At 40.7% G+C, this 26,502-nt stretch overlaps 1 protein-coding gene across 1 annotated transcript in view; it reads left to right on the top strand.

Annotated features, from left to right (window-relative positions):
• LOC131678624 (kinesin-like protein CG14535) overlaps nucleotides 1-26,502 on the top strand; it is a 441,809-nt gene that overhangs the window by 365,467 nt on the left and 49,840 nt on the right. Inside the window, exon 7 of the mRNA XM_058958855.1 lies at nucleotides 972-1,178. Coding sequence (XP_058814838.1) covers nucleotides 972-1,178 — 207 coding nt within the window. The remainder of the gene's footprint in view (nucleotides 1-971; nucleotides 1,179-26,502) is intronic.

Raw genomic sequence — 26,502 nt, 5'->3', positions numbered from 1 at the left:
TATGTTTGTCGAGAATTTGTTTGATTTGGGACTAATACTATGACTGAAATCGACCAAATTATCCCACATACAAGGTTGACACGAAAAGCTGAAAGATTAAGTGCTATTCATATAGCCTCTACAATATTGCTAGATGTGATTCATAGGAATCACAAAATCTATGTTGCAAAACAAAAATTATTTATTTAAGTGAATGTAATATTTAAGTGATTTATTTTTTTGAGTGTATAAGTTATCTTGAATAAAATACCTATCCCAATCAAGTAACCCATGACGGCGACTGTGAAAGTCCCGTCACATTGAAGTGCAAATTTTCGAGACGAGCACACATCAGCAAAGCTCTCCGCCAGTTCCACTAGCCTTTCGTGCCGAAAATGGACCACAAACCGAAGATTCCCAAAGCTCCACGCCCGGCGGCAATCATCGGCAAGAAAACTCGCAACCCTTTCCTGAACTTTCTTCGTGAATTCCGAGCCCGGAAAAGCCTGACACCGACTGATGTGATGCGACTTGGTGCCGTCGAGTGGCACGCGATGAGCGATGGCGACCGGCAACCGTTTATCGAAATGGCCAGATCCCAACCGCGAGCACGGCGCCGCAGTGTACCCCGCCGACTTTCTAGCCCACGGCGAAGAGTCCAGCGCAGACGGTAGGATGGTCCTATTCTGGGATTTTATATGTATTCTGGAAATTACTTTCGTGATTTGAGAATAAATTATTTATTAGTGAAATTAGTTGTTTCATTTTCGGAGAAAATATTTTTTCTATACATTGTTCACCATTTTGAATTCTAAATATTTGCCGTTACCCGTTACATGGTCCAGTTAGTCCATTATCGCGGATCTGCGCGCCAAACCCACCTGTGCAACGTGCAAACGTGCCGGGCCCATCACGGTACCAATTATATCCTGAATAGAGACATATTTTTTTCATTCGCTACTATCTTTCTTTCTCTCCCGTTTCTCCAATAGGACAATCACGCACCATGTTCGGAACGTTGGCATCACCCCCGTCGGACCTCGGGGCCATTCCGTGCGCCATCGCCTGGCTGTACAAGGGAATTAATGAGAAACGTCAGAAATCAGGTGCGAGATTCTCCGTCCGTGTCAGCGCGCTCGGTGTGAACGCAACCAAACCGGGGTCATCGTCTAGGGATTTGCTCGCCGGCCATGCGACAGGTAATTAATCACATCGCTACTCCATATCGCGGCTGATTTTCCGTTCTGTTCAATCTGCTTGCCATTTGTACGTACATCCGCACGGATGTGCGAACCAGGATAAAGCTCCTGGGCCGAGTTCCCCGTGACCAATTTGAACTCTCTTGTTGTCCTTGTCGACTAATATGGTGATGCTGCACGCTCCGGAGCCCATTTATTATAACTTTATAAATGTCACAGCTTTGCACGGTCCGACTACCTTCTCCTCCTCCACCAGCTAGTCGCATCATTGGATCTGGTCTTGACTTGTCGATCGTTCGCTGGGAGAGTTTACTTTTTCCTCTGTGTCAACACTTGCGTCCCGGATTCGGACCACTAATGCACCCACTCACTCTTCGGTATCTACTGGTTCGCATATGAGAAGTGGGTGGACAATTTGCTCAGCAACATGTTATACATTTATTATCTTGTGTGCAAATCGTGCTCGGGTTCGGTTGTTGAACGCTGAACGTTGTGTGTTGGGGTGGGTGGGAAGTGAGCTTTTGTAATGCGAATCCAAAATACAACTGATTTCTATTCTAAATAATTTTAGGTAGACTGCACTCATCATTACTATATTGATTATGTTGTACCTTTTGTTTGTTCTTTTTTACGTACATGTGCGCATTAGGGTGGGTATTTTATGTGCTTGTACGCTTGGATGACCATATTTAAAGAACACGACTTTTTCCAATTTGGCCTCCCAAACAACTGTACAAAAATTTCGTTTCGTTGAAGCAGTTTAATTTACTAAAGGTCAACGAAAATTTCCTCGAAAGCTATAAAAAACGAACGAAATTTGTAAATAATATTTTGGCTAAACAAATAACAAATCAACCTTTAATTTCCACGGGCTACGGTAAATCTTTTTTTTTTTTTTAATCTCAATAAGTAAGCTTACCAAATTAAGAAATCTTGTTTTCCCCCATTCTCTCCAATCATCTACATATTTGTTTATTTTATTATAAATAACACAACTCTGCGAATAAGATTGACTGAGCCGTGAACAACAAAAATGAATGCGTGTTCATTGGATCCAGTGCACTCATTTACCACCCAAGAATCAGAATAAATTGGCTCGATTGGCACGTCCCCAACGCAAAGCAGAGATTTCCCCTCGCCATGTCGGCTCATCAAATGAAGGCGCCGGTGGTTGAGTGGAAAGAGTGGCCGCTTCATAACCCCGGTACCGTTTGTACGTATGGGCACACTGGGCATATACAGGGCCGGCGGATAACGTGGGTAGTATGGGTAGTACTACCCACTCGAAAATAACCGAGGGGAAATACCCACTCGAAAGTTTGTAACAAACTAAAAATATATTTTGACACACCTACATCTTAACCCTCCGGAAGTCGTGCTTATGGCCCACTGAACGAGCAGCCGCTGGCTCGCTAAGACGATTTCGCTAGATTTTCAGAGCAGCGTGCACTCAGTGCACTAGCGCGTCTGTCGGAAGGTTAACAAGGAATTCAGATCGATGTGCAGAAAAAATATTAGTGCATTTTTATTCATACTAAAGGATGAAGTTAGAAATATTTTCAAAGATTACAATTTGTTATTTTTTTAGCACGATCTATTATTTGATTAACAATTGAAACAAGGATAAACACTATCAGGCTTATTATAAGGAAGGTAAAAGAGGAATTGATTTCAACATCAGAGTAGCAGAGACCGTATCAAGGAAAGCGAAGAAAGTGTGGACATATAGTAAATGTGAAAGACGCTGAAGTATTCCAAAACGAAATAAACCTATTCCACATATAGTGTATCAAAAGTCTACTCCAACTTAACGTAAAGAAATGTAACTCAATAACCTTCAGCAGAAAAACTTCAAATATTGCCATAGACATACACTTAGGAAACCAACTTGTAGAAAAATGCAAAATTGTGTGAGACTTGTGCGTAATCGTAGACTCCAAGCTAGCATTTGTGGAACATTACAATACAGTAATAAATAAAGCAAATAGTATTCTGGGCTTTAATAAACGCTTCAGCTATAATTTTGAAGGTTCTTACACAATTAAATCATTAAAAAATACATATGGAATATTGCAGCGTAGTATGGAACCCATACATTGTCCTGTACGAAGAACGCATCGAATCAGTCAAAAACAATTTCTTTGGTACGCACTTCGTAAACTAAAATGGACGGCATTTCCTCTTCCATCGTATAAAGCACGTTACATGCTTATGAACATACAAACACTCAAAGAACGCCGCGAATTTGCCATGCTTTGCTTTATCAACGACATTATTCCTCAACGTGTACAATCCGCATCAGTACTTTCGCAAACAAAATTTTATGTACCTAGTCGTCAACTAAGGACTCGTAATTTATTCCAAGAACCATTTTTTAGGATAAACTATGATAAAAATAGCACCCTAATAGAATGATGCGTCATTATAATGAAAATTGTGCAATAATCGACCTTTCCATCTTCAGAAAATAAATCAAATTTGAACTTAACCGTAGAAATAATGTATAGTATATAGCAAATATTGTTATACCATTCTATGTAGTCTGCGTATACTTGACGAACATTAAAAAAATTAAAGATCGAGGATCTCGGACTGGAACGAGGCCGAAGGGATTTGTTTAACGGAGATCTGGCGCTAGGGCACTAGGTGCACGACCAGACAACATGTTTAATGTTTAATGCTCTACACGACCCCAATACACTGGAGATGCTCATCCAACGTATAATGGCTGGACCCGAGATGTCATCCGAATGAAGACACGAGCCTTATCCATCCCCTTAAAACAAGGCTTGTTTGTGCATTTGGGATTCTTAAACATTCATTGTTCCACGAAATACTGAAAAAATCGTTGAAACTACGCGATCTTTCATGAATATCACCTTCTAATGCCTAACTGTTCGCTTTTATCTAAGTGTCCACAAGTACAAGGAGTGTTTTCCATGCTCCATCGAATGGAGTGCATCCTTGAAACTGTAACGATATGCACATGGTCGTTGATGGGTAAATATAAAACCATCTGTTTTGTGGTGAGAATGTATGCAGCACAGCCTCTTTTATGATCACCCTCACCACTACTGTCATACTAATTAGCATAGAAGCGATGCATAGCTGTCATCATCTAACGAACCCTACAGTGACATGCGCACTACAATGCTTAGCGTAAGCATCTTTGCTGTCATAAATTTGTGTGTTCAAAGAGCAATCATTAAGTATTGTCATTTCATCACGAAGTATCAATTGTTTGAGTGTTTCAGTGAGTGATCCATATGCAATGCTGTTGTCGCGGAAAATGTATTTTTGGTTCCGTGTATTCCGATCAACTGTTGAATAGTATGCAAAAAGTAGGACCTAGCCACCAGATGAAACATTATTTCTCTCGTTAATTCGTCGACAAACCGGTGCCAATAACCGCGTTTTCAGCATTTATAGTTTGTCATTTGCGTTTCTAACGTAGCATATATTCAGAAAAAATAAGGCGATCCGACATTCAAAAAGTCCTTATAGGACCTATTCGCGTACAATTCTGAGTGATCTTTACCATCACAAAGTGGGAGACTGTCCACTGTTGTTTGCGCCAGTTCTCGTTTCGTTTGACCTTTAAACGCAGTGTCGATAATCAAGTCAGTTAACACCTTATATGATGCCACCGGAGGAATTTCTTGTTTTGATTCGATTGGTTCGGATATTGTAAACGCGCAGCTGTTCAAATAAATAGGAGGTGGACAAATCGTGATAATATTGATATTGTCGCGAATATCATGCAGTAAGATCGATCGGTTATCAATGTGAAGACAACCCTATGGCATATCGTGGGAGCTGAAGTCTTCTTGAACCAGCTGAGTTGCGATGTATAGGGGAACAATGTCCTTTGATTCGGACTTGACAACCGACAACTTCAATATATGGTACCGAGGATTAACTCGGCCCTGGCGAATAATGTTAAAATTGCGGAAGATCTACGTTGGAAATTCACCAAATACTTCGTATTAAAGCTAGGAAAATCATGGGAAAATTCCTGTTAGTTTCTAAGATTTCCGAGACGAGGAGCCACTTACTTCGGTTTTGTAATGGCACCCATCAAAGGACACTCTCAGGCCTTTACGAGGTAGCTTAGGAGAGGAAATGATTTTCTTTATTCGGAAATTTATAGATACATTAGAACATGTTCCTTCAATGGGACTGTCAGAGTCGCTCTTTTGTGGACAAGAGAGTGTAGAAATTAGTCGTGGTTTCTACGCTTATACATTGGGTAGCTGCATGGCCCAATTGTTTGCAATGACCTGCATGCCATGAGGCACAAAAATGCGACCAGGTAGACGATTTCCGTTCAAAAGAACAACATTTGGAAGAGTAGATCCGGCGAAAGGCTCGTCATGAGATTGACTGAAAATAAGTTCTTATACTCCTCGATTTATACTGAACGCATTTGCTTGCACTAACTGAAGCAAAGGGTTCTGGAATGAGCCAACCCCTTATTTTGCAATTAAGGCCCCTGGCGGAGACTACACCATCAATTTCAACTTCCCAGGCGGGTACGTAGACAAGATACTACTTCGAACACAGCCGAGTATTGTTTAGTTAGTTTACGCTATATTCGATGATGTTGAATGGGTTATATTCGGTTCGAAAGTAGACCTTCCAGGGGCCTGTTGTATTAGATGACTATAATATATGTCAAGAAGGTGGTTTATCGGCACTTTTTTGCAATCGGATAAGTAATCAAATCAACCTCAGTACCCGTGCAAAGAAGTTTTTATCGGAGGAAACAGAAAGTTAATGCAACGAAATTTAAAACAATAGAGTAATTGGTACTTAGCTGTGGTATATTTATAGTATCCGTCGGTCACACTTTCACTTTTACTTTTACTTACAAACACCATGTCTGAACTATCGTCACTACGAGTAGAAATCACTCCGAATCTTACTACCCACTCTGGAAAAAAGTGTTTCTCCGGCCATGGGCATATATTCCAAAAAATAGTCGTACTCAGTTGTTCATAATTTTTTTTGTTTGGTGTGTCTGGATTGACGGTTAAAACCATTCACGGTTCAGCTCGGCGTTTATAACTCTTTAGCGTAAATAACAATGGATCGGTGGTACGTCGGAATCGCCTTTGCACCGTACCCCATGTGATCAAGATGTTTAATGTTGAGGTGAAACCTCGGCTCCGCTTGGTTGTTTGATGCTCTTTAAGGTTGAACAGAGAATGGGCAAAAATTGAAAACGAAAAAAGCAGTTTTTTTTCCACACCGTGTGATAGATCTTCATAAAAATCAATCAGCTTATGTAGAATGTTGTTACAGTACTGCTGATTGATTTTTACGAAGATCTAATACACATAGACAATACTTTTTTACAGCAGTGGAAACGTTTTGTCACATAATGGGATGAAAAGCACTAATTCTATTCATCTGAGTTGAAAACACCGTTCCGTACGGTCTAAACTGCGCGCGTTCTCGAATTTTACATGGTGCTTTTGGCGTGTTTTTCGCGATCGCCGCGATCCAATCTAGTGCAAAAATTCGAGTGAAGTGGTTCTTAAGGTTGGACAGAGAAAGGGTAAAATTCGCAAACGAAAAAGCAGTTTTTTCCACACCGTATGTCAGATCTTCATAAAAACCAATCAGCAGTACTGTAACAACATTCTACATACGCTACTTGATTTTTATGAAGATCTGACATGCGGTGTGAAAAAAACTGCTTTTTTCGTTTGCGAATTTTACCCTTTCTTTGTCCAACCTTAAATGACTAACAGCGAAAAATTGGTACATCGCTGTGGCTGCCAGTGCGGTCGCCCGGCTAGTTTCATTCACTGGCTGTGCCGGCTGCGTGTGTGACGGTGACGGTGGGCTGGAAGCAAGTTTTTTTTCAAGTTGGAAAAATGACGAAAAGTTTAAAATAAAAGACAAAAAAATTTCTTGCTTTGATCTGCCAAAGAGAGTGGTACAGTGTGAATTGGACGCCACAATGCGTGCCAAAAGTATTGGAACGGCGAAAAAAGGTATAAATTGCAAATTGGTTTTTTTGAGCGTTTTATTCATTAAAGGCAACGTAGAAGCGGAAAAAGGTAGTTGCGATTCTGCTTACCTACCGTGTCCCAAAAGTGTGGGAACACTTCGAAAAAGTAGACGTTGAAGGGGCAAATAAGGTAAGATCTTTTCTTTTCTTCACCTTTATTGTCCATTTGGGGTTGGTATCGGGTGACCGTGCCACAGCGTATTCTCCAACGTCTGGTGGTGTGATTCAAAATGGCGGCCGCTAGTAGCGGTGACCCGGGAGGGTTGAGTAAGAGAAGACTACCAGAGTACATGGACCCTACGAACAAATTCGGCGAATTGACGTTCCTGCAGTTAACCGGCAAAGACGGTGTACCTTTGCCAAGAAACCCGTTTATTATTGGCAAATCGGTTGAGGTTGTCGCTGGACGTCCAATTGATGGTGCGAATACCAAAGCTCAAGGGACACGGTATACCCTTCGAGTTCGGAACCCAGTCCAAGTGGCCAAACTGACAAAAATGACCAAGCTAATTGACGGTACTGATGTTGTGGTTGAATCTCATCCGAATCTGAACGTAAGCAGATGCGTAATTTCCTGCTACCATAGTGAGAGAAGGAGGTTTTACAACGATCACCTTGAAGAGAAGGAGGTTTTACAAGAAATTATAAGCCAGGGTGTGATTCGTGCACAGCGAATTACACGAAAGAAGAGGAGAAAAGAGTGAATACGCCAGCGCTTATCTTGACCTTGAACATCGGTTTGCTTCGCGTCCCTAGTCACCCGTACTTCCCAAACCCGATGCTTTGTTATGGTTGCTTCAAATACGCTCATACGCGTGTTCGCTGTCCTGGCCCGCAACGTTGTTCTAACTGCTCTGGAGAACATCAAGTCGAAGAAAAATGTCTAGCAGCCCAGTTTTGCCTAAATTGTAAAGGCCAATGTCCAAATTACAAAAAGGAAGTAGAAGTCATAAAAATAAAAATCCGCGACAATTTGACATTCCCAGAAGCGCGCTAACGAGCTGAACAGCAAAATCTAGGAAGTTACGCCCAGGCTGCAGCGCAATCAAACGAGATCCTGAATAAATTGAAAGAACTGGAGCAGACAATGAAGAAGAAGGATGAGCAGATCGTTAAACTTCTGGCAGAGAACAAACGCAAGGACGAGAAAATTGAGCAAATGATGGCGTACATCATACAACTGTCCGCCAGCCAAGAAAAACCACAGCACAGCAAAGAACAAAAGCAAACAAACCAGCCAATCGGGCCTGTAACGAGATCCAGGAACAACTCACCAGCGACTAATACGGATTCAAAACGAGGAAGACCGCAGAAACAACACACCCCGTTCAGCAAAAAGAACCGCTGCCACTACCACTAACGAAACTATGGAATATTCAGACGATGAAATTGAGATTACCGAGACGCCTCCTAGCCAGCCTCTTTGATAATTCTCATTTTCATCGACGTTTGGATACCAACGACAACCCACGCACGAATACTGACCACGAGATAGATCGGTGTAGTACTCCTTCCAACGCAAGCACGGCAGGATGAAGGAACTATCCGCGCCGTCATACCCCAACCCGTTGATAGTGAATTCACCTCTGTGGCCGATAGGAACACCGATTTCACCACTTCAACCAACAAACCTACAAACCAGAGCAACCCGATCGTCATCTAGAAGAAAACGAGCATAACTACACAGAGTCTATCCCCAGTGCCGACCGCAGTCGGTGTTCGTGAGCATAATAGTGTAGTTTGTACGACAGCGGTTGGCACTGTGGGGCTGGACCTTCCTCAGGTCAGTTCCGAAGTTGTCAATCTCCTCGCAGGTACTGCTTGTTTTGGTGTTCTTTCAGGTTTGAATGACAACATCGACGATACGCTCCTTCCACATCGCCCAGACAAGGCCCATCGAGATCATCGTTTCGAGATGAAACAGCTATAGCAACGAAAACTACACAAAATCTTTCCCCAGTACCGGTCGCTGTAGGTAGTTCTGGAAGTAATCGTGTAGTAGTTTCGACAGCGGCTGGCACTGTGGGGCTAGACGTCCCACAGGTCAGTCCATCTTTAATTCATCTCCGAGCGAATTCTGTTGCGGCTTCTACCGTTACTGATGTGACCAGCAGTAACCGGTTTGGGGAAAAAGAGAAGAAAGTAGCTTCCCCACTTCATCATGAAGAGATCGACCGGGAGAAGCGGACTGTCCCTACTTCCCAGATATGCAGTCCTCGCAATTCTCCTCCTGGCTTTCCGCCGGCGAAGATACACCGCAACAACAGCAGAAGCACCAGATCATCGATATCCCGGTTGAAATCAGCGCAACCACGTCCCGGTATCAACGGAACACGCCGGCGAGAACTCGTAGGCAATAATCTTCGCCATCAACATCGTCTTCGTCAGTGACTTTCGCCAATCGAGACAGCAGATGCTTCGCCCTTCAATGGAACATCCGGGGCCTGCGAACCAACATCAGCGAGCTTTAACAGCTGATCTGCGAGTACGGACCGAGCCTGATAGCGCTTCAGGAAACAAAAGTTGACAACCGAGTAGTCGCAGCAGATTTCATCGGCAACAACTACACTCTGTTACTGAAAACTGGGAGTTGTCGATACTGGCAACAAGGAGTAGGACTTGCCATCCGGGATGGTGTTCCATTTGAACGAATTGATATCGACGACAGTATACAAGCAATCGCAGTTCGGATCTAACTGCCACAACAAGTGACGGTAGTGTCGATCTACGTCCCTCCCAGTGTCAAGATCAGCTGGGTGACTTCCTCGAAAAGCTTCCACGTCCAGTGCTTGTACTAGGCGATTTCAACGCGCACCATATTTGCTCGGGCTCCAGGAAATCTACCGCCCTAGGCCACTTCATCGCAGAAAAAAACTTTGACGGAACAGCTATTCATTCTCAACGACGGGTCACATACCCGAATTGATCCAGCTTCCGGTACCACATCAGCCATCGATCTCACAATCTGCTCCGGAGCTGTGGCCTCGAAATTCATCTGGCGAACGCTTCCGGATACCCACTACAATGGCCACTTCCCCATAGTCGTCTCAATCCCCGGATTGTCTCAGGTTCCAACAAAAAGGCGGCAATGGCTGTACAATAAAGCAGATTGGACAACTTACGAACGACTGACTGCCAGAGCTATACGACCGGGCGTCCATATCTCAATAGAGCGTTTCGTCTAGCAGTTGATCACTGCTGCAAATACTGCAATACCACGCACTACTGGTAAGGTAGGGCCCAAAACTGTTCCATGGTGATGTCCGGAAGTGAAAGCAGCCATCAAAAAATGTAGGAAAACTCTCAGAGCACTGAGACGTATCCAGGCAGAAGACCCACGAAAATCTGATGCACTTAAAAGCTTTCAAGAATCACGGTCGGCAGCGAGAAAGTCAATCCAGAAGATATCCCCAAGTTCTACTACGTCAGAGATGTGGCAGACAGTGAACACGCTGAGAGGGAAACGTAAGCATAGCTCAACTGTCATTAAACCAGGCACGTAGCCAGAGGGGGGGGGGCTAGGGGGCTAAAGCCCCTCCCGAAATTTTCCAAAGATAAATTTAAAAAACCGGCGACTTTTAACAAAATTTATTGCTCATTTGATTTGAACAAATTATTGAGAAAAAGTTGAAGAAGGCTATTCCTAACCACCAAAGACATTGGTCACGAAATTCAGTGTTCTTTATGCTTTTGCTCGAGCCAGTGCGAAGCGAGCGACAAAAATAGTAGCTTTTATATTGTGTGCCTTGTCCGAAGAATAAAAGAAACTGTTACTATAATTGTCGAAATCAGTGAGTAGCAGAAGCAAGAAGTGGTGCTCCAGCCAAATACGATGATTATAAAATTATTGATGATTCCCATAGGACCGATCATTCATAATGTGGAACATTTCCTGAAGGTGTAAATGGAGGTTAGACTTTCGGAAGTCGCCTTTATCGAGTTCTATCATGTCAGGCATTTAGCGCTCAACATATTAGCTATTCATTTCGCACAACTTAAAACACATAGTTGTGTGTGACAATGCTATAATTAAGATCCTTTACGATGAGAAAATCAATGTTTCGCTACAAGATCGGATACCGCTTACTCGCAGTTTAATGTCACATTTGGAGAAATAGAATCCATTCGGAAGGGCAATTATTGAGGGCGAGAAGCAAGGAAGAAATCAGATATTCGCGAACATAAAGGCAGCAACTACGATAATGACACGGAAATGTACAATAGCGAAATAGAAATAAGCAACTTCCCCCCCCCAAGACATAGTTGGTGAGGAAAAAATATTTCCTCGCATCGTAAACAGGTCTCTACGTGCAATGGCTAAGCGCTAGCACGAGATCTGCCGGACTGCCATTTAAACTCGTTATATTATTTTTATTGTTTACATAAGGAAATATATAAAAGACCCACGACCCCGTTTGTTATTTTTAAATGATAAGTTTTTGAATTGCATACAATTTTGAATTTCTGTATTAGGTCAGTGCACACTGTGCACTCTGTACTGTGCTACACAAAAAGTATTTCAATTTGTTTGAGAACGATTCAGCCGAGAAGACAGTTTTTGTTTCGCGTCATTTTAACGCAATACCATTTTTATTGATACTTCATTTCATTTTTACGAGGAATTCGTTCCGCACTAATACACTGTTCATAAGTAAATCAGTGATATCTGCAACAAACGTGTTAAAGAAAATTCTTTTGAAAGTGGACGGGTCAAAAGTGATAAAACAATAGGCAATCACGAAGAGCGACTAAAATGTTGGGACTGATTGAATCTATTAGCCAATAAGTTAGGATAAATGTTTCGATTTTATGTCTCCAGTATGTGACAGTCTTCCGTTCTGTTTTTGCTCGTCATGGAATAAAATGAGAGAGATAATCTCAAATAAGAGAGAAATGAGAGGAATCAACCAATCGAAATGAACTCAAAATTACTCTTTTTTATTTTCTATACACTCAACACGAGTGGTTTCGGAATTGCGCTATAATCTTATAATTTCTTTATCCGTACAACTTTGATGCGTTGGGTGCAACAACTTTAATTGAAACTTTTTCCCAAATAGTGGTAAAACAAACCTGTAATCAGACAAACATTACAACATTCTTCAAGAAGTCATACATCTCTTCCAATATTGATGACGATTGTAAAAAAATCGAGAGCTAATTATTTTTATTCAAAAACAAACCAATTACTGAGCAGATTAGTGTCCACAGAATTGTTTAACGAATTGACATAAAGTTTTGCAAAAGTTTCACAGGAAACGGATAATTTGCTGTAATTTAAAAACAGACAACTCCAAAAGAAAGCCTCTTCGGCAAATTAGACGTAAGTGCGTTGTGTTCTCTTTCATGTGTCGAAAGCAAGTGATGCTGAAATTATTAAACTCACCTATGTTTATAGTTTCTAGTGGTGGTGTCATTAATGTTATATTTACCAAATTTTACGTAAATTAGTAGCATTCACTAATCAGTGCTAAGTAATTTTCTTTCGATTAGTGAACATGTTCTGAGCAGTTTCGCTCAGTAGATTAAATTCTGGGTAGTTTCCATTAGTAGATTAAATTATTGGAATATATATTTTACATTGTCCAAAAACCCATGAATTCCGAAATAAAACCTTCAAATGTTTAAATATAATATTTACTTAACCCTAGAACGTTGCATTTGCGTTTTCCACCCTAGAACGTTGCACTGGGGTATAAATGTACCCCACGCATTTGATCGCAATTTTCGCAGGTAAAAATGCAAACAAAAGAAATGTATAATACATAATTTTCTTCGTTTTTTAATTGCGAAAACAGTTGTGTAAGTGAAAGTAAGTAATTTAATGAATTAATGATACATAAATTGGTTTGAACCAAAAAAAAGTGAAAAACTCGCGTTTTGGACTTTTTTTACAAAAAATACTAAAATTTTGCGAATTTTCAACCGATTTGAAAAAAAATCGAATGATTCAAAAAATTTGAAAAAATGATCTGGAAACGGTATAAAAAAGAATTTCGATATTTTTGAAAAAGTGCAATTATTTTGAGGAGTGAAAGTTTAAAAATCGAGTTTTGGAAAATACCACGAAATGGGGTGGAAATTGAAATGAAACAATATTTCTGACCAGTAATACATTGGTAACACGCAACGTTACTATTACATCAGTTATTGTGCGCAAATTATACTTGCGAGCCATTGCTTTGAAAAACTATAAACAATAAAACAATAAAAATCAGCAAAAATGAGAACGATTTTTTGTTCCGCCTCAATATTAAATTAAATAAATGATTAAAAACGATTATATAATACTAATTGTTACTTACGTAGTAAAACAACCAGTATTTAATCTGGAATTGTCACGAATCACATTTCCACTGACAGCACGAAACCCGAAGAAACACTAACAGTAACCGTACACTGGGTACGAATGTACCCCACGCCAACTTGGACACCTGCTTCCACAAAGGCTATAAGCAAACTGGCTATACCACCTTTTCTACTCTTACTTGGAACTCTAAATTGAATTATGGTTAGTGTCCCAGGTCGGTAAATGCCGAATTCTCGTTTTCGCACGGCTCCAAAGAAGGCGGGGGGTACATTTTTACCCCAGTGCAACGTTCTAGGGTTAAGCTAGGTAATCTTCTAAAATTCCAACTGTTTTGCAAGATTGCTGAAAGTCAATAGAGCTAAGGTTCCTATTCTTGCTTTGTAGTGAAATCAGTAGTTTTTTCCACTCACTTTACATTTTGACTTTTACTATAGTTTCAGGGATCTAGGAAAATCAGTCTACGATATTTTTAATTCGAAAGTTCAATGATATTAAAAATATCTAAAAAGAATCTACTTAAATAGATAGTTATTCTCAGTTGTCTGATAATATTGTCGAAGATAGGCTTTAACCCATTCCCCACGAGAGTCAAATAAAAAAACATGTGTTTTTCTCAGGATTGTTATGATTACGACATGATCAGTATCATTTAAATTGAAAATTTCATAAAGTTGAGTTAACGCAAACTTCGGATGAAGTCACAGAACTAGTCATAGTAGCAAGACACCTGATCATGAAAATAGGAGTTGAACCTATTTTCCGCATATACAAATCACCTGCCTTATCAGAAGATTTGAAGCAAATTTCGACATTCACTTTGTTCGGACATTCTTTGCAACGGTAAACTTGGATTTCACACTGATATATTCCTATACATGGGGACAACCTTGACGATGGTTTCGTTCTCATGATTAGCAGATGCGTGTAAAACTTCGTGAGACGTGTTTTGCCTTTCTCATATAGAAAGGTTATGCAATCACTCTGAAAAACGTCAACCTAATCCCGGCCCGGAGGGCCGAGTGTCATATCCCATTCGACTCAGTTCGTCGAGATCGGAAAAAGTCTGTATATGTGTGTGTATGTGTGTATGTATGTGTGTGTGTATGTGTGTGTGTGTGTATGTATGTGCGTATGTGTCAAATAATGTCACTCATTTTTCTCAGAGATTGCTGGACCGATTTGCCCAAACTTAGTCTCAAATGAAAGGTGCAACCTTCCCATCGGCTGCTATTGAATTTTGGATCGATCGGAATTCTCGTTCCGGAATTACGGGTTTCAGAGTGCGGCCACACAGAAATTTCTCATAAAAACTATAGGAAAAATTAAAAATAGAATTTTTATTTTTGATGCTAAATGTATTCAAGGTGCATAAAACGTCGAGATTTGATGCAAACACGAAAAAAAATTGACGAAGATTCACTTTTTTGGATTTTGCACATTTTTGCCTTTCTCATATAGAAAGGTTATGCAATCACTCTGAAAAACGTCAACCTAATCCCGGCCAAATTTTTTTTTCGACTCGCATAAGGTTTCTGGATTTTAACAGGGGCGTAGTTGATGGTTTACGGAGAGGGGTTACACCCCCCTCTACTGTTCACTTCCCTCCTTTAACAATCTCCTTAAATCACCCCTCAGACCAGCACCTCATGCCCCTCCCTTTCAACCCCATTATCTTTAAACCACCACTATATTACAAAGCATACCAATTTAAGCTGGGGAGTCGTTCGTTCATGGGACTTTCGCCCTCCTCACATACCCATCCCCGCATGACAAAATGAGTTAGCAAGCAGATAACATTGATCTAATGCTGATTAGGCTAATGGAGTATGATATTTTTTTGTTTCAAATGTTTCACCGTCGACACGTAGCTCATCAAGTTCGTGGCTGGCATGCCATTGTGTATAAGTGCAAAGTGTACTAAGAATCTAATGGACATTTCCACAATTATGTTGAACATAAAAAGCCTCCGTGCCATAGTTTAGAGAAATGAGAAAGGCACAATTGCACCGCTAGGTGGATTAAAACAGGTTTTTTGCATATTTTTCTACTTATTCCAATTTAGCGTGTTCTACAAATTGTAAACGTGTAGTCTAGAATTCGTAGTATTTTCAAGCAGCCGTAAATACTTTGAAACCTTGAATATTCATTTTTGTAACTAGAGAAATTTCTAACTTGTAAATTAATAATAATCAAATTTAATTCGTCGATGCACTATAGCCTTTCTTGTAACAGACAACATATTTTTAAGGTTTTTAGTGCCTATTGTCTTAGTTTTGGAATTGTTTTCACTAAGAACTTTTCATAATTACGTTCAGTTTCCAGTGACTATCTCAAGTTATCAGAATTAATACATTTATGCAATAATTTTAAGCCCCTCCCGAAACAAAATCCTGGCTACGGGCCTGCATTAAACGATCCAGTGGATACACTGACAAGCCGGAAGAAGTAGCTGATGAACTGGCACAACACTACAGCAAAATATCCGCTACCTCCAGCTATCCACAACCGTTCCAACGGAAGAAGGAAAAGGCCGAACGAAACCGAATACAATTTTCACCAGACACCGACGACATATATAATTCCGACTTTACACTGAATTAGTTGCTGTGGGCACTCGACAGAGGGCGGTGCGGGTCTTCAGGACTGGACTACATCGGTTATCCAATGCTTCAGCGACTACCATTGTCGGTGAAAATTGCCATGCTAGAGCTCTTCAACAGAATATGGTGCAGTGGCGTATTCCCATCTGTTGGAGAACTGGCATAATTGTGCCAATCCCAAAGCCAAATTCGAGCGACACGAGTCCATCTGCTTTCCGACCAATCACTTTAACGAGCTGTATTGCAAAGGTATTTGAGCGGATGCTGAATCGTTGACTACCGTTGACGTTGACTCCCGAGCTAGAGTCGAACGGGCGTCTCGACAAACGACAACACGCCTTCAGGTCTGGTCGGGGTACTGACACATACTTCGCGGAACTAGAGAGGTCTCTACCTAACCGCGATGAACACTGTTTGATAGCGTCTCTTGATTTGTCGAAGGCTTACGACACCACCTGAAGATATGGCATACTACGCACACTAAAGAAATGGCAGATTCGTGGAAGAATGATCAACATCCTGATCAGTTTTCTGGCCGAAAGAACGTTCCAGGTCAACGTGGAGGGGCATTTGTCGCCAGCACATCCGCTGAAAAATGGTGTGCCACAGGGCTCAGTGCTCTCGGTTACGCTGTTTCTCGTGGCTATTCAACCCATCTTTCGCGTGGCTCCGAACTCCGTACAGATATTGCTGTACGCTGACGACATTCTGCTTCGAGTATGGGGGAAGAAAGACCAGTCGCTCCTTCGAAAACTTCAATCCGCAGTGAATGCCGTCGATAAATGGCCGAGAAGTGTTGGATTTACGATATCTGCGACGAAGTCCAGCATCTTCTATAGCAGCCCGCCGTGACCTCGACCGATCTCTTAACTTTAAAGCGCATTGTAAAATGACGAAGAAGGCTTGCGAATCCAGGCTGCGTATCCTGAAGATGATCGGTGCCAAGTTACCTCGTGGTCATCGTGCGTCTCTACTGCAAATCGGGACAGCAATGGTTACCTCTCGACTGCTCTACGGCATGGGACTCGTAAGCAGAGGAGGAGAAGCAGTCATCCAAACAATTGCACGATTGGCAATCCGCATGATAGAAAAAAGCAAGGATAACGCTGATCTTGGTGCATCGAGCTTCCGCTCGTTTGACAGAGGTGGTCGGAGCACCTCTTCCAAACACTTGCTCTCGTACGCGGTTAACTACTCGGAAGTGGTATGAAGCCAAACCCCAGATCGTGTGGGACGTCAAGAAACGCGTAAAAGCCGGAGATCCTGCTGACATTGTTCGTCCAGCCGTTCAGAAGCTACTGACAGAACGTTTTAGCCGTTCAACAGTCGTGTACACAGATGGCTCTAAAGACGATATCGCTGTCGGCGCGGGAGTTTTCGGAGAACACTTCCAACAATCGGTTGGCCTTCCGCCGCAATGCAGTGTCTTCTCCGTCGAGGTTTTCGCAATAAGAACAGCGCTAACTGCATACCACACGTCAAGAGATCTGCTAATAATGTCAGATTCGGCTAGCTGTCTATCAGCAATCGAAGCTGGCACATCCCAGCACCCGTGGATCCAGGAGCGAACATGCTTCGAAACCGTCCAATTAAGCTGTGCTGGATTCTGGGTCACGCTGGAATCCGCAGTAATGAAGAGGCAGATCGACTCGCTGAAGAAGCCAGGGGCATTGCTCTATTGAATATATCTGTTCCGGGTGCAGACGCCGTCTACCAAATCAAAACAGTCATCCGAAACCAATGCAATGGTTCAATCGATGGTCAGCGTCCACTGAAGTCAAGCTTCGTGAAATCAAATTTGACACGGTGAAGTGGACTGATTGCGAGAGCTCGGCTGATCAGCGAGTGCTTACCCGACTCCGAATTGGACATACCCGACTAACGCACGAGTTCCTGTTGAAGAAAGAAGCCCCACCAATCTGCGTCCGTCATGTGATCCTCCACTGTAGGAGATACGACGAAGCTAGGAAAAAGAACGACATTGATTCGACGAGTCTACGAGTGGCTTTATGCAACGAAGGAGAAAACGAAGAGAAACTGCTGAGCTTCCTCAAGGAAGCAAATTTATATAAAGAAATGTGAAAAAGTTGAAATGTATATTGTATAATTATGTAATTGAATGCGACATTTGAAACTAATTTTCTTCCGACACGAATGCACCCTTCCGGTGTAAAGTGTCGTTAATAAATAAAAAAAAAAACAACAACTAATTCTATCAATTAAAATATTGCTCACTTTTCAGTAACCATTTGCCCCACCTGCAGACGGTTCATAAATATAAATGAAATGAAAAAAATCGACAGCTATCTTGTTTCTCAAAGAAATATGAGGTGTAATTATAGTGCAATAATAAAGCAGTTAGATGTCAAAATTTCTACAGTAAATACGCGTTAAACGATGGATAGTTCCGCGCATGAAACTTCATATGCTAGGTTATAATGGGTTAACACTGCATTCATAAGCTATCTAGGAATCAGTTGCGACGATTCGGGATCTAAAGTCCTGTACTCCAGAAGTATTCTATGAACCGACATGAGTGTGTACTGCATTCATAAGCTTTCAAGAGATTACTGATTATGTCTGCAGATTTTATGAGAGCTCCAAAGAGGTCCTGGACATAAATTGAAAATAATACGAGGTTTTCTTCAATTTTTTTCAATTCTTCTACGATCCTCAAATGTCTTCAAACAAAACAATTATTAACGGATCGATGTTTTTAATGTTATACTAACGAAAGTGTAAAATTTCATTTTCTTATTCACAACCTGCCCATTCGCCACCATTCTTCAGCCAATAAGCATCGGCCATAAATTCTGCAGCTCCGACGATTCCCAGCAGGGAATTATCTGGAAACCGCAGTGATGAAGGCATTAAATGAATGGAAATCAGCATTTTATTTCATTTCCCACTTTCACCGGGGGTTTACTCACATACACACACTCCTGACCAGTCCTATTTATTACGCTGCGCCACTATAGTGCACCTTGGAGAGTATTGTGGGTACCGGCAGTCTTCCGTAAATCCACCTTCCCTAATTCCTGCGATACCTGCTCTGGCCTACCGTACGAGCTGCTATCAATGACGGTTTTTCCCACTCTTGGTCGAACAGACAGACCGAGCCGAGAAAGGATGCTGCTATTTATTCATTTCCATTCCCGCACCCTCTTTTTTCTATTGCCAGGGCGGATCCCGATTAGCCACTCTGCCGACGACGGTGGTGTACTGGTTTGCTGGAAACTTGCCGATTCCAATGGTTCGCCACTCTCCCACCCATTCCCAAAGGAGGCTCTCGTTTTTCAATGACCGGATACGTTAGATTAACATTTTTCAACCCCGTCCATCCGTCGGGGCAGTCGGTGAAGAATGAAAAAAAGGCGATGGGGTACTGACAAGAATTAGCCGTTCCTACGAAGCGATGATGTGGGTTGGTTGGGTACCATTCCGGCACTAGCAATCGTCAGCCGGGTGGGTAAAGCGTGAGGAACGTGGTCTTCTTTTCAAAGCGACCGGATAACTGTTGAAACGGAACGAGCTGGTGAAAGAAAACTGTTTCAATTGTCCGTGTGCCTGCTGGGAAATGTGACTTTTCGCATGTATAGCCAATGACGGACGGATCTGGGCACCCGGGAGTCGGCAAGCAACTGTTTAGTGTCGAGCTTGTAGTTTTTGTTGATTTCTAATGATACTGCCACTGTTGAGCGTTGCGGAAAATGGTGGGAGTTTGCAATGCGGAAGTTGTTTCCAGTTTGTTTGCGGTCGTGGTACGTCGTCAGGTTGCGTATATGGGACTGCACGGAAAGATGTTTTATCGAAATTATGTCCAAATTGGTGATTTATTTGTTGATTGACGTATTTTACATTCTTAGCCTGAATAACAATCGATCAATTTTCTTTTCTAGTCTACTGATAAACTGTTTGTATCTGAGCAATAATGACATTCCTTCCAAATGGTTTCATTTCATTCCAATGTTTCGGCAAAACCTACACAAAAAGTCAAGATACTGCGTCAATTACTAAGCATCAAAAATCATGCCGAATGCATGGATAAATGCAATCATTGCTACAATAGCGATATACGGCTCCCATTCACGCCGCCAGACTAGTCGCTGACCAGAGAATTACATCCATTTTCGATACTAAAATGTCACCTCCCGTTCGCATTCCACATTTACCTACACAACAAAGCACCGAACTGAAACGCTGGAGGGCAAAAGCCAAAAAGCCACCTTCTGCCGGCAGCGACACCCGAACCCGAATGAAGGGACTATAACTCACCGGAGTGCAAGTATGAAAATGATAAATGTTGATGCTATTAGTGAATTATTAAACAATTAATTTATAACCCTTGCTTATTTCCTGACACGAAATCGGTCTGCCCGTACCGACCAACGGGGGTTGTGGGGACTGCGACAACGCCGCTCTGGTGATCGAAATAGGGGGCACTGCCGGACGGAAGCAAATTAGGCAGTTCCAAACCAAATAAAACTCGAAATATTGCCACTCTTGCGAAGCCCTGCTAGCGACCCCGATCTGATGGCGCGATAGTCGGCTGGAATTGGCGAAAATCGCAGTCTGTGTTTCCCGGCCCAGAGGGGATGCTGTCTTTCAGCCTACGCAATTTTGCTCATTTTCACGTTCCTATGGTACAGATTTGAAGGGGTTCGGTCGCGGCCGGTCCACAGTGATTCCGATGCTCGATGCGCTTGTTTTCGTGCTACGCTGTGCTCTAACATCCACAGGCATCACCGTCGGTGCGCGCTTCGGTTGATGTTTAATTAAATGGAATTAATTTGTATTCGTGTTTCTGGTTGTGAGCTTCAATCGACCGAGCCGCGGGTTTCGAACTAGTAAAACAGGAGGGAAAAAATCAAACAGCGGAGCTGAAATTTGTTCAAACTTCCCAGTCGCACCGACCCAAGTTCAGATTGATTACGGACAGGTTCGGCAATTGACGCGTCTCGAATTAAGCCATTTTGGCGGCCTGGAACGGATTGGTTTCATCAAATGTGATTGGTTTGCAGCGGGGTATAACTTGGGGTAATTTGCGGACAAGAGATGGGCACTGTTACCGACCTAGGGCGACAATCAATTTCGAACTTTTGAGTTATAGAGTATGCTGCACTGCACTGGTGAGGTAGGAACTACTAGAGTCGACACTATTAAATTGAAAGTCGATTGGATTGTCCGGTATGTGAGCTGCTGTGCAAATTTAATTGAAATTCTTCACATTTTGGTTTCATTCTAGGCATGCGAAGTCTTTGTTGCGGGATAGTTCAATACGTTTGTTTGATTGTCTGTTGATGAATTTTACATATTTGAATCCATTTGTTTTCATTGGATAGCGGATAGTGGTAGAAGAGGCAACAGTATGGAACGTGAAACGAATATTGTAACTAAAATGGTAATAGTTGGCGATATTTGAAGGATTCACCACATTGAAAATGTCGGAGTGTTCATTAGCTGCTCTAAATTCACTAACGTTTTTTATGTGAATTTTGAATTAAAAATACTTTACTGTACTCAGGCCTACAGCTCTTTTCATTGAGGAAAGAATTCTTTCTATTATGTATATACGAACGAATCTTGAATTCTGTTTCACAACTCCTAGAAACAAATCCGGGTTAGTAGAGACAGAGAGTTTGCGTTTCAGGCAAAGGCGCGAGCTATTCTTTCACAAGGCACAAGTCTCCGCAAGAAATGGGAAAGTGGTGATTTGGTTGGCTTTTGGTGTTTCGGTTTCTTCTCGTCAATACATGGAAAAGATTCTGTTAGTGAATTCATGAAAAAATAATCTTGTCACTTTTGCAAAGAGAACTCGGGAGGTTAATAATTATGCTCATAATTCATATTTCATTCAAGTGTTTACTATAAGTATTATATGACATAGTAAAGTAATGAGCTCATAATTTCAGAAGCTTTATCACAATTTTTATTATCTCTCTACGTGTAGTCATGATATTTAATTCATCAGTTTACTTTCGGATTGTTGACGCTGAGTAATGAAAATCGTATTTACAATATCAAAAGTTTATTTACGACTTTCGTCAATGCTTTTTGTTTGTGTTATCGTTTCATGGACCGTATCACGGAACAAAATATATTCGAAGAATTATTCAAAATTTTGAGAAATAGCTCACGGGAAAATTTCAATACAATGAATGTTTATTTTTTACATTTCTTTCAAAAGAACTGTATAGCATTCACTCAAACTTTGAAAACTTTTTCCGAGGCCTGGACGGCCGAGTCTCACATACCAATCGATTCAGGTCGACAAATTGGGAGAATGTGTGTATGTATTTATACGCACTAATGTCATGTAATTACGTCAGCAACGGCTTAACCCTTTATAAGACAATGGCAACTGTATTGCCACCTTTTCGTTTCGTTCAAAACGTAGGAATATGAAGTGATATGTGTTCCAATCTTATGAAATCTACTTGTTAGGAGTCTGGCAACTTTTCTTTTTACTTTTTATTGAGATACAGTGAAAAGTGTCAGATTGATGAAGATTTTATTGAAAAAATGCGGCGATTTACTTTTGGATAATAAAACTAGCTCGATTTTGAAAAAAACTTTAGACCCTATAAGTTGGTGATGCAAATCTGTAAAAATAACTATTTTTAATCCGAAAATTTGGTTTATGAGTGGTAAAAATTCAAAAGAAAAAAATATAATAAATAAATGGACGTCTGTAATCTGTGGTATCATTTTTCAACTTATCCTCAGAATCCAGGGATTATTCACTGTTAATCAGGTAAACCACCTTAATTTCTTTTTGAATTTCTGATCCAGCTCGATATGTCTTTATATTTGCACCAATCTCATCGGAAAAACATCAAACATTACAAAGATGTAAATATATTTTAAACTAAGCGAGAGAACCGTGTTTATATTAATATAACATTTACACCCACGTTTTTTTTTACGCGGGGGATACGTACCGCGTAAAAAAAACCGCGTAAAAAAACCGCGTAAAAAAACCGCGTAAAAAACCGCGTTAATTGTAAAATCCGCGTAAAAAAACCGCGTTAATTGGAAAATCCGCGTAAAAAAAACCGCGTTATTTCGAAAATCCGCGCAAAAAAAAACTTTCAGCAAAAGACTTAGAATATTTTTGGAAGTTTTTTTTTGCGCGGATTTCGCAATTAACACGCTTTTTGCAAAAAATATTCTAAGTCCTTTTGAATGCAAAAGACTTAGAAGATTTTCGGAAAGATGGAAGAGACGGGTCTGGAAGACTCCTTATGGCCCGCACCCCAACAATATGGGTATTTTCGGAATGGTCTTGAAGAGTAGGTGCTAGAAATTGATTTTTGACGCCATTTTGAAATCAAAGATGGCGACTTCCGGTTTAGCGAAATTCGCTTTAACTCAATCAATATGGGTATTTTCGGAATGGTCTTGAAGAGTAGGTGCCAGAAATTGATTTTTGAAGTATTTTTGAAATCAAAGATGGCGACTTCCGGTTTAGCGAAATTCGCTATAACTCAATCAATATTGATATTTTTGGAATGGTCTTGAAGAGTAGGTGCCAGAAATTGATTTTTGGCGTCATTTTGAAATCCAAGATGGCGACTTCCGGTTCAGTGAAATTCGCTATAACCCAATCAATATGGGTATTTTCGAAATGGTCTTGAAGAGTAGGTGCCAGAAATTGATTTTTGATGTCATTTTGAAATCAAAGATGGCGACTTCCGGTTTAGCGAAATTCGCTATAACTCAATCAATATTGATATTTTTGGAATGGTCTTGAAGAGTAGGTGCCAGAAATTGATCTTGGCGTCATTTTGAAATCCAAGATGGCGACTTCCGGTTCAGTGAAATTCGCTATAACCCAATCAATATGGGTATTTTCGGAATGGTCTTGAAGAGTAGGTGCCAGAAATTGATTTTTGACGCCATTTTGAAATCAAAGATGGCGACTTCCGGTTTAGCGAAATTCGCTATAACTCAATCAATATGGGTATTTTCGGAATGGACTTGAAGAATAGGTGCCAGAAATTGATTTTTGACGCCATTTTGAAATCAAAGATGGCGACTTCCGGTTTAGCGAAATTCGCTATAACTCAATCAATATGGGTATTTTCGGAATGGTCTTGAAGAGTAGGTACTAGAAATTGATTTTTGACGCCAGTTTGAAATAAAAAATGGCGACTTCCGATTTAGTGAAATTCGCTATAACCCAATCAATATGGATATTTTTGGAATGGTCTTGAAGAGTAGGTGCCAGAAATTGATTTTTGACGCCATTTTGAAATCAAAGATGGCGACTTCCGATTTAGTGAAATTCGCTATAACCCAATCAATATGGATATTTTTGGAATGGTCTTGAAGAGTAGGTGCTAGAAATTGATTTTTGACGCCATTTTGAAATCAAAGATGGCGACTTCCGGTTTAGCGAAATTCGCTATAACTCAATCAATATGGATATTTTCGGAATGGTCTTGAAGAGTAGGTGCTAGAAATTGATTTTTGACGCCATTTTGAAATCCAAGATGGCGACTTCCGGTTCAGTGAAATTCGCTATAACCCAATCAATATGGGTATTTTCGGAATGGTCTTGAAGAGTAGGTGCCAGAAATTGATTTTTGACGCCATTTTGAAATCAAAGATGGCGACTTCCGGTTTAGCGAAATTCGCTATAACTCAATCAATATGGGTATTTTCGGAATGGTCTTGAAGAGTAGGTACTAGAAATTGATTTTTGACGCCAGTTTGAAATAAAAAATGGCGACTTCCGATTTAGTGAAATTCGCTATAACCCAATCAATATGGATATTTTTGGAATGGTCTTGAAGAGTAGGTGCCAGAAATTGATTTTTGACGCCATTTTGAAATCAAAGATGGCGACTTCCGATTTAGTGAAATTCGCTATAACCCAATCAATATGGATATTTTTGGAATGGTCTTGAAGAGTAGGTGCTAGAAATGGATTTTTGACGCCATTTTGAAATCAAAGATGGCGACTTCCGGTTTAGCGAAATTCGCTATGACCCAATCAATATGGATATTTTCGGAATGGTCTTGAAGAGTAGGTGCCAGAAATTGATTTTTGACGCCATTTTGCAATCCAAGATGGCGACTTCCGGTTTAGCGAAATTCGCTGTAACCCAATCAATATGGGTATTTTCGGAATGGTTTTGACGAGTAGCAGACAAATGTCGATGTTTGCCGTTATTTTAGAATTCTAGGTGGCGACTTCCGGTTTACCGAAATTCTCGCATGAAAAATGTGGGCAATCGTCTTAATCACCCTCAAATATAAGATCTAATCATAAACCAGCAAAATGCAAAATATTTTATGTGTTCATCCAGGAAAGTGCGGTGAGATTGGAAGAGAGAGAAAAGAAAGAGACGTATGTGGTGTGAGTTGGGGGTTTGAATTTATTCAAATTAAACATATTGCTTAAAATTAAGTAAATTCAACTGTTTAATTAAAACTATTTGTACTACAACTTCAACTTCCAAAAATACCAATATTGATTGGGTTATAGCGAATTTCGCGAAATCGGAAATCGCCATCTTGGATTTAAAAATGGCGTCAAAAATCAATTTTTGGAACCTACTCGTTAAGATCATTCCAAAAACACTCATATTGATTGGGTTATAGCGAATTTCACTGAACCGGAAGTCGCCATCTTTGATTTCAAAATGGCGCCAAAAATCAATTTCTGGAACCTACTCTTCAAGACCATTCCGAAAATACCCATATTGTTGGGGTGCGGGCCTTAAGGAATCTTCCAGACCCGTCTGTTCCATCTTTCCGCAAATCTTCTAAGTTTTTTGCATTCAAAAGGACTTAGAATATTTTTTGCCAAAACCGTATTAATGGCGAAATCCGCGCAAAATAAAAACTGCCAAAATTCTTCTAAGTTCTTTGCATTTAAAAGGACTTAGAATTTTTTTCAGAAAAAAGTCTAAGTCTTTTGCATTCAAAAGGACTTAGAATATTTTTGCAAAAACCGCGTTAATTGGAAAATCCGCGTAAAAAAAACCGCGTTAATTGGAAAATCCGCGTAAAAAAACCTCGTAAAAAACCGCGCAAAAAAAACCGCGTAAAAAAACCTGGGTGTATTAATAGTCCCAAACTCTGGGCCTTATAAAGGGTTAACCGATCTTAAAGAAACTAGTTTCAAATTAAATGCCTAACGTGACAATTTGACACTAATATTTTTTTGTTTTTGGCTATGTTGTTTACATTCTGAGATATGGATATTTTTGTCACAACAGGACATGTTTTAAGCAAATAACAGCATTTTTTACGATATGTGCAAATTCTTAGGAATCTTATAAAATACGTTTGTAACAAGCTATAGATTGAAAAAAACTGTTCACGAACGGTGGAGATATTAAACATTTTATAATTATATTCCTCGCTCACCAATTTCCAACAACT

The sequence above is a fragment of the Topomyia yanbarensis genome, chromosome 2 (assembly GCF_030247195.1).
Source record: "Topomyia yanbarensis strain Yona2022 chromosome 2, ASM3024719v1, whole genome shotgun sequence".
In the NCBI taxonomy this organism is placed as follows: Eukaryota; Metazoa; Arthropoda; class Insecta; order Diptera; family Culicidae; genus Topomyia; species Topomyia yanbarensis.
The sequence above is the reverse complement of the archived record's forward strand: the minus strand, read 5'-3'. Positions and strand labels throughout refer to the sequence as shown.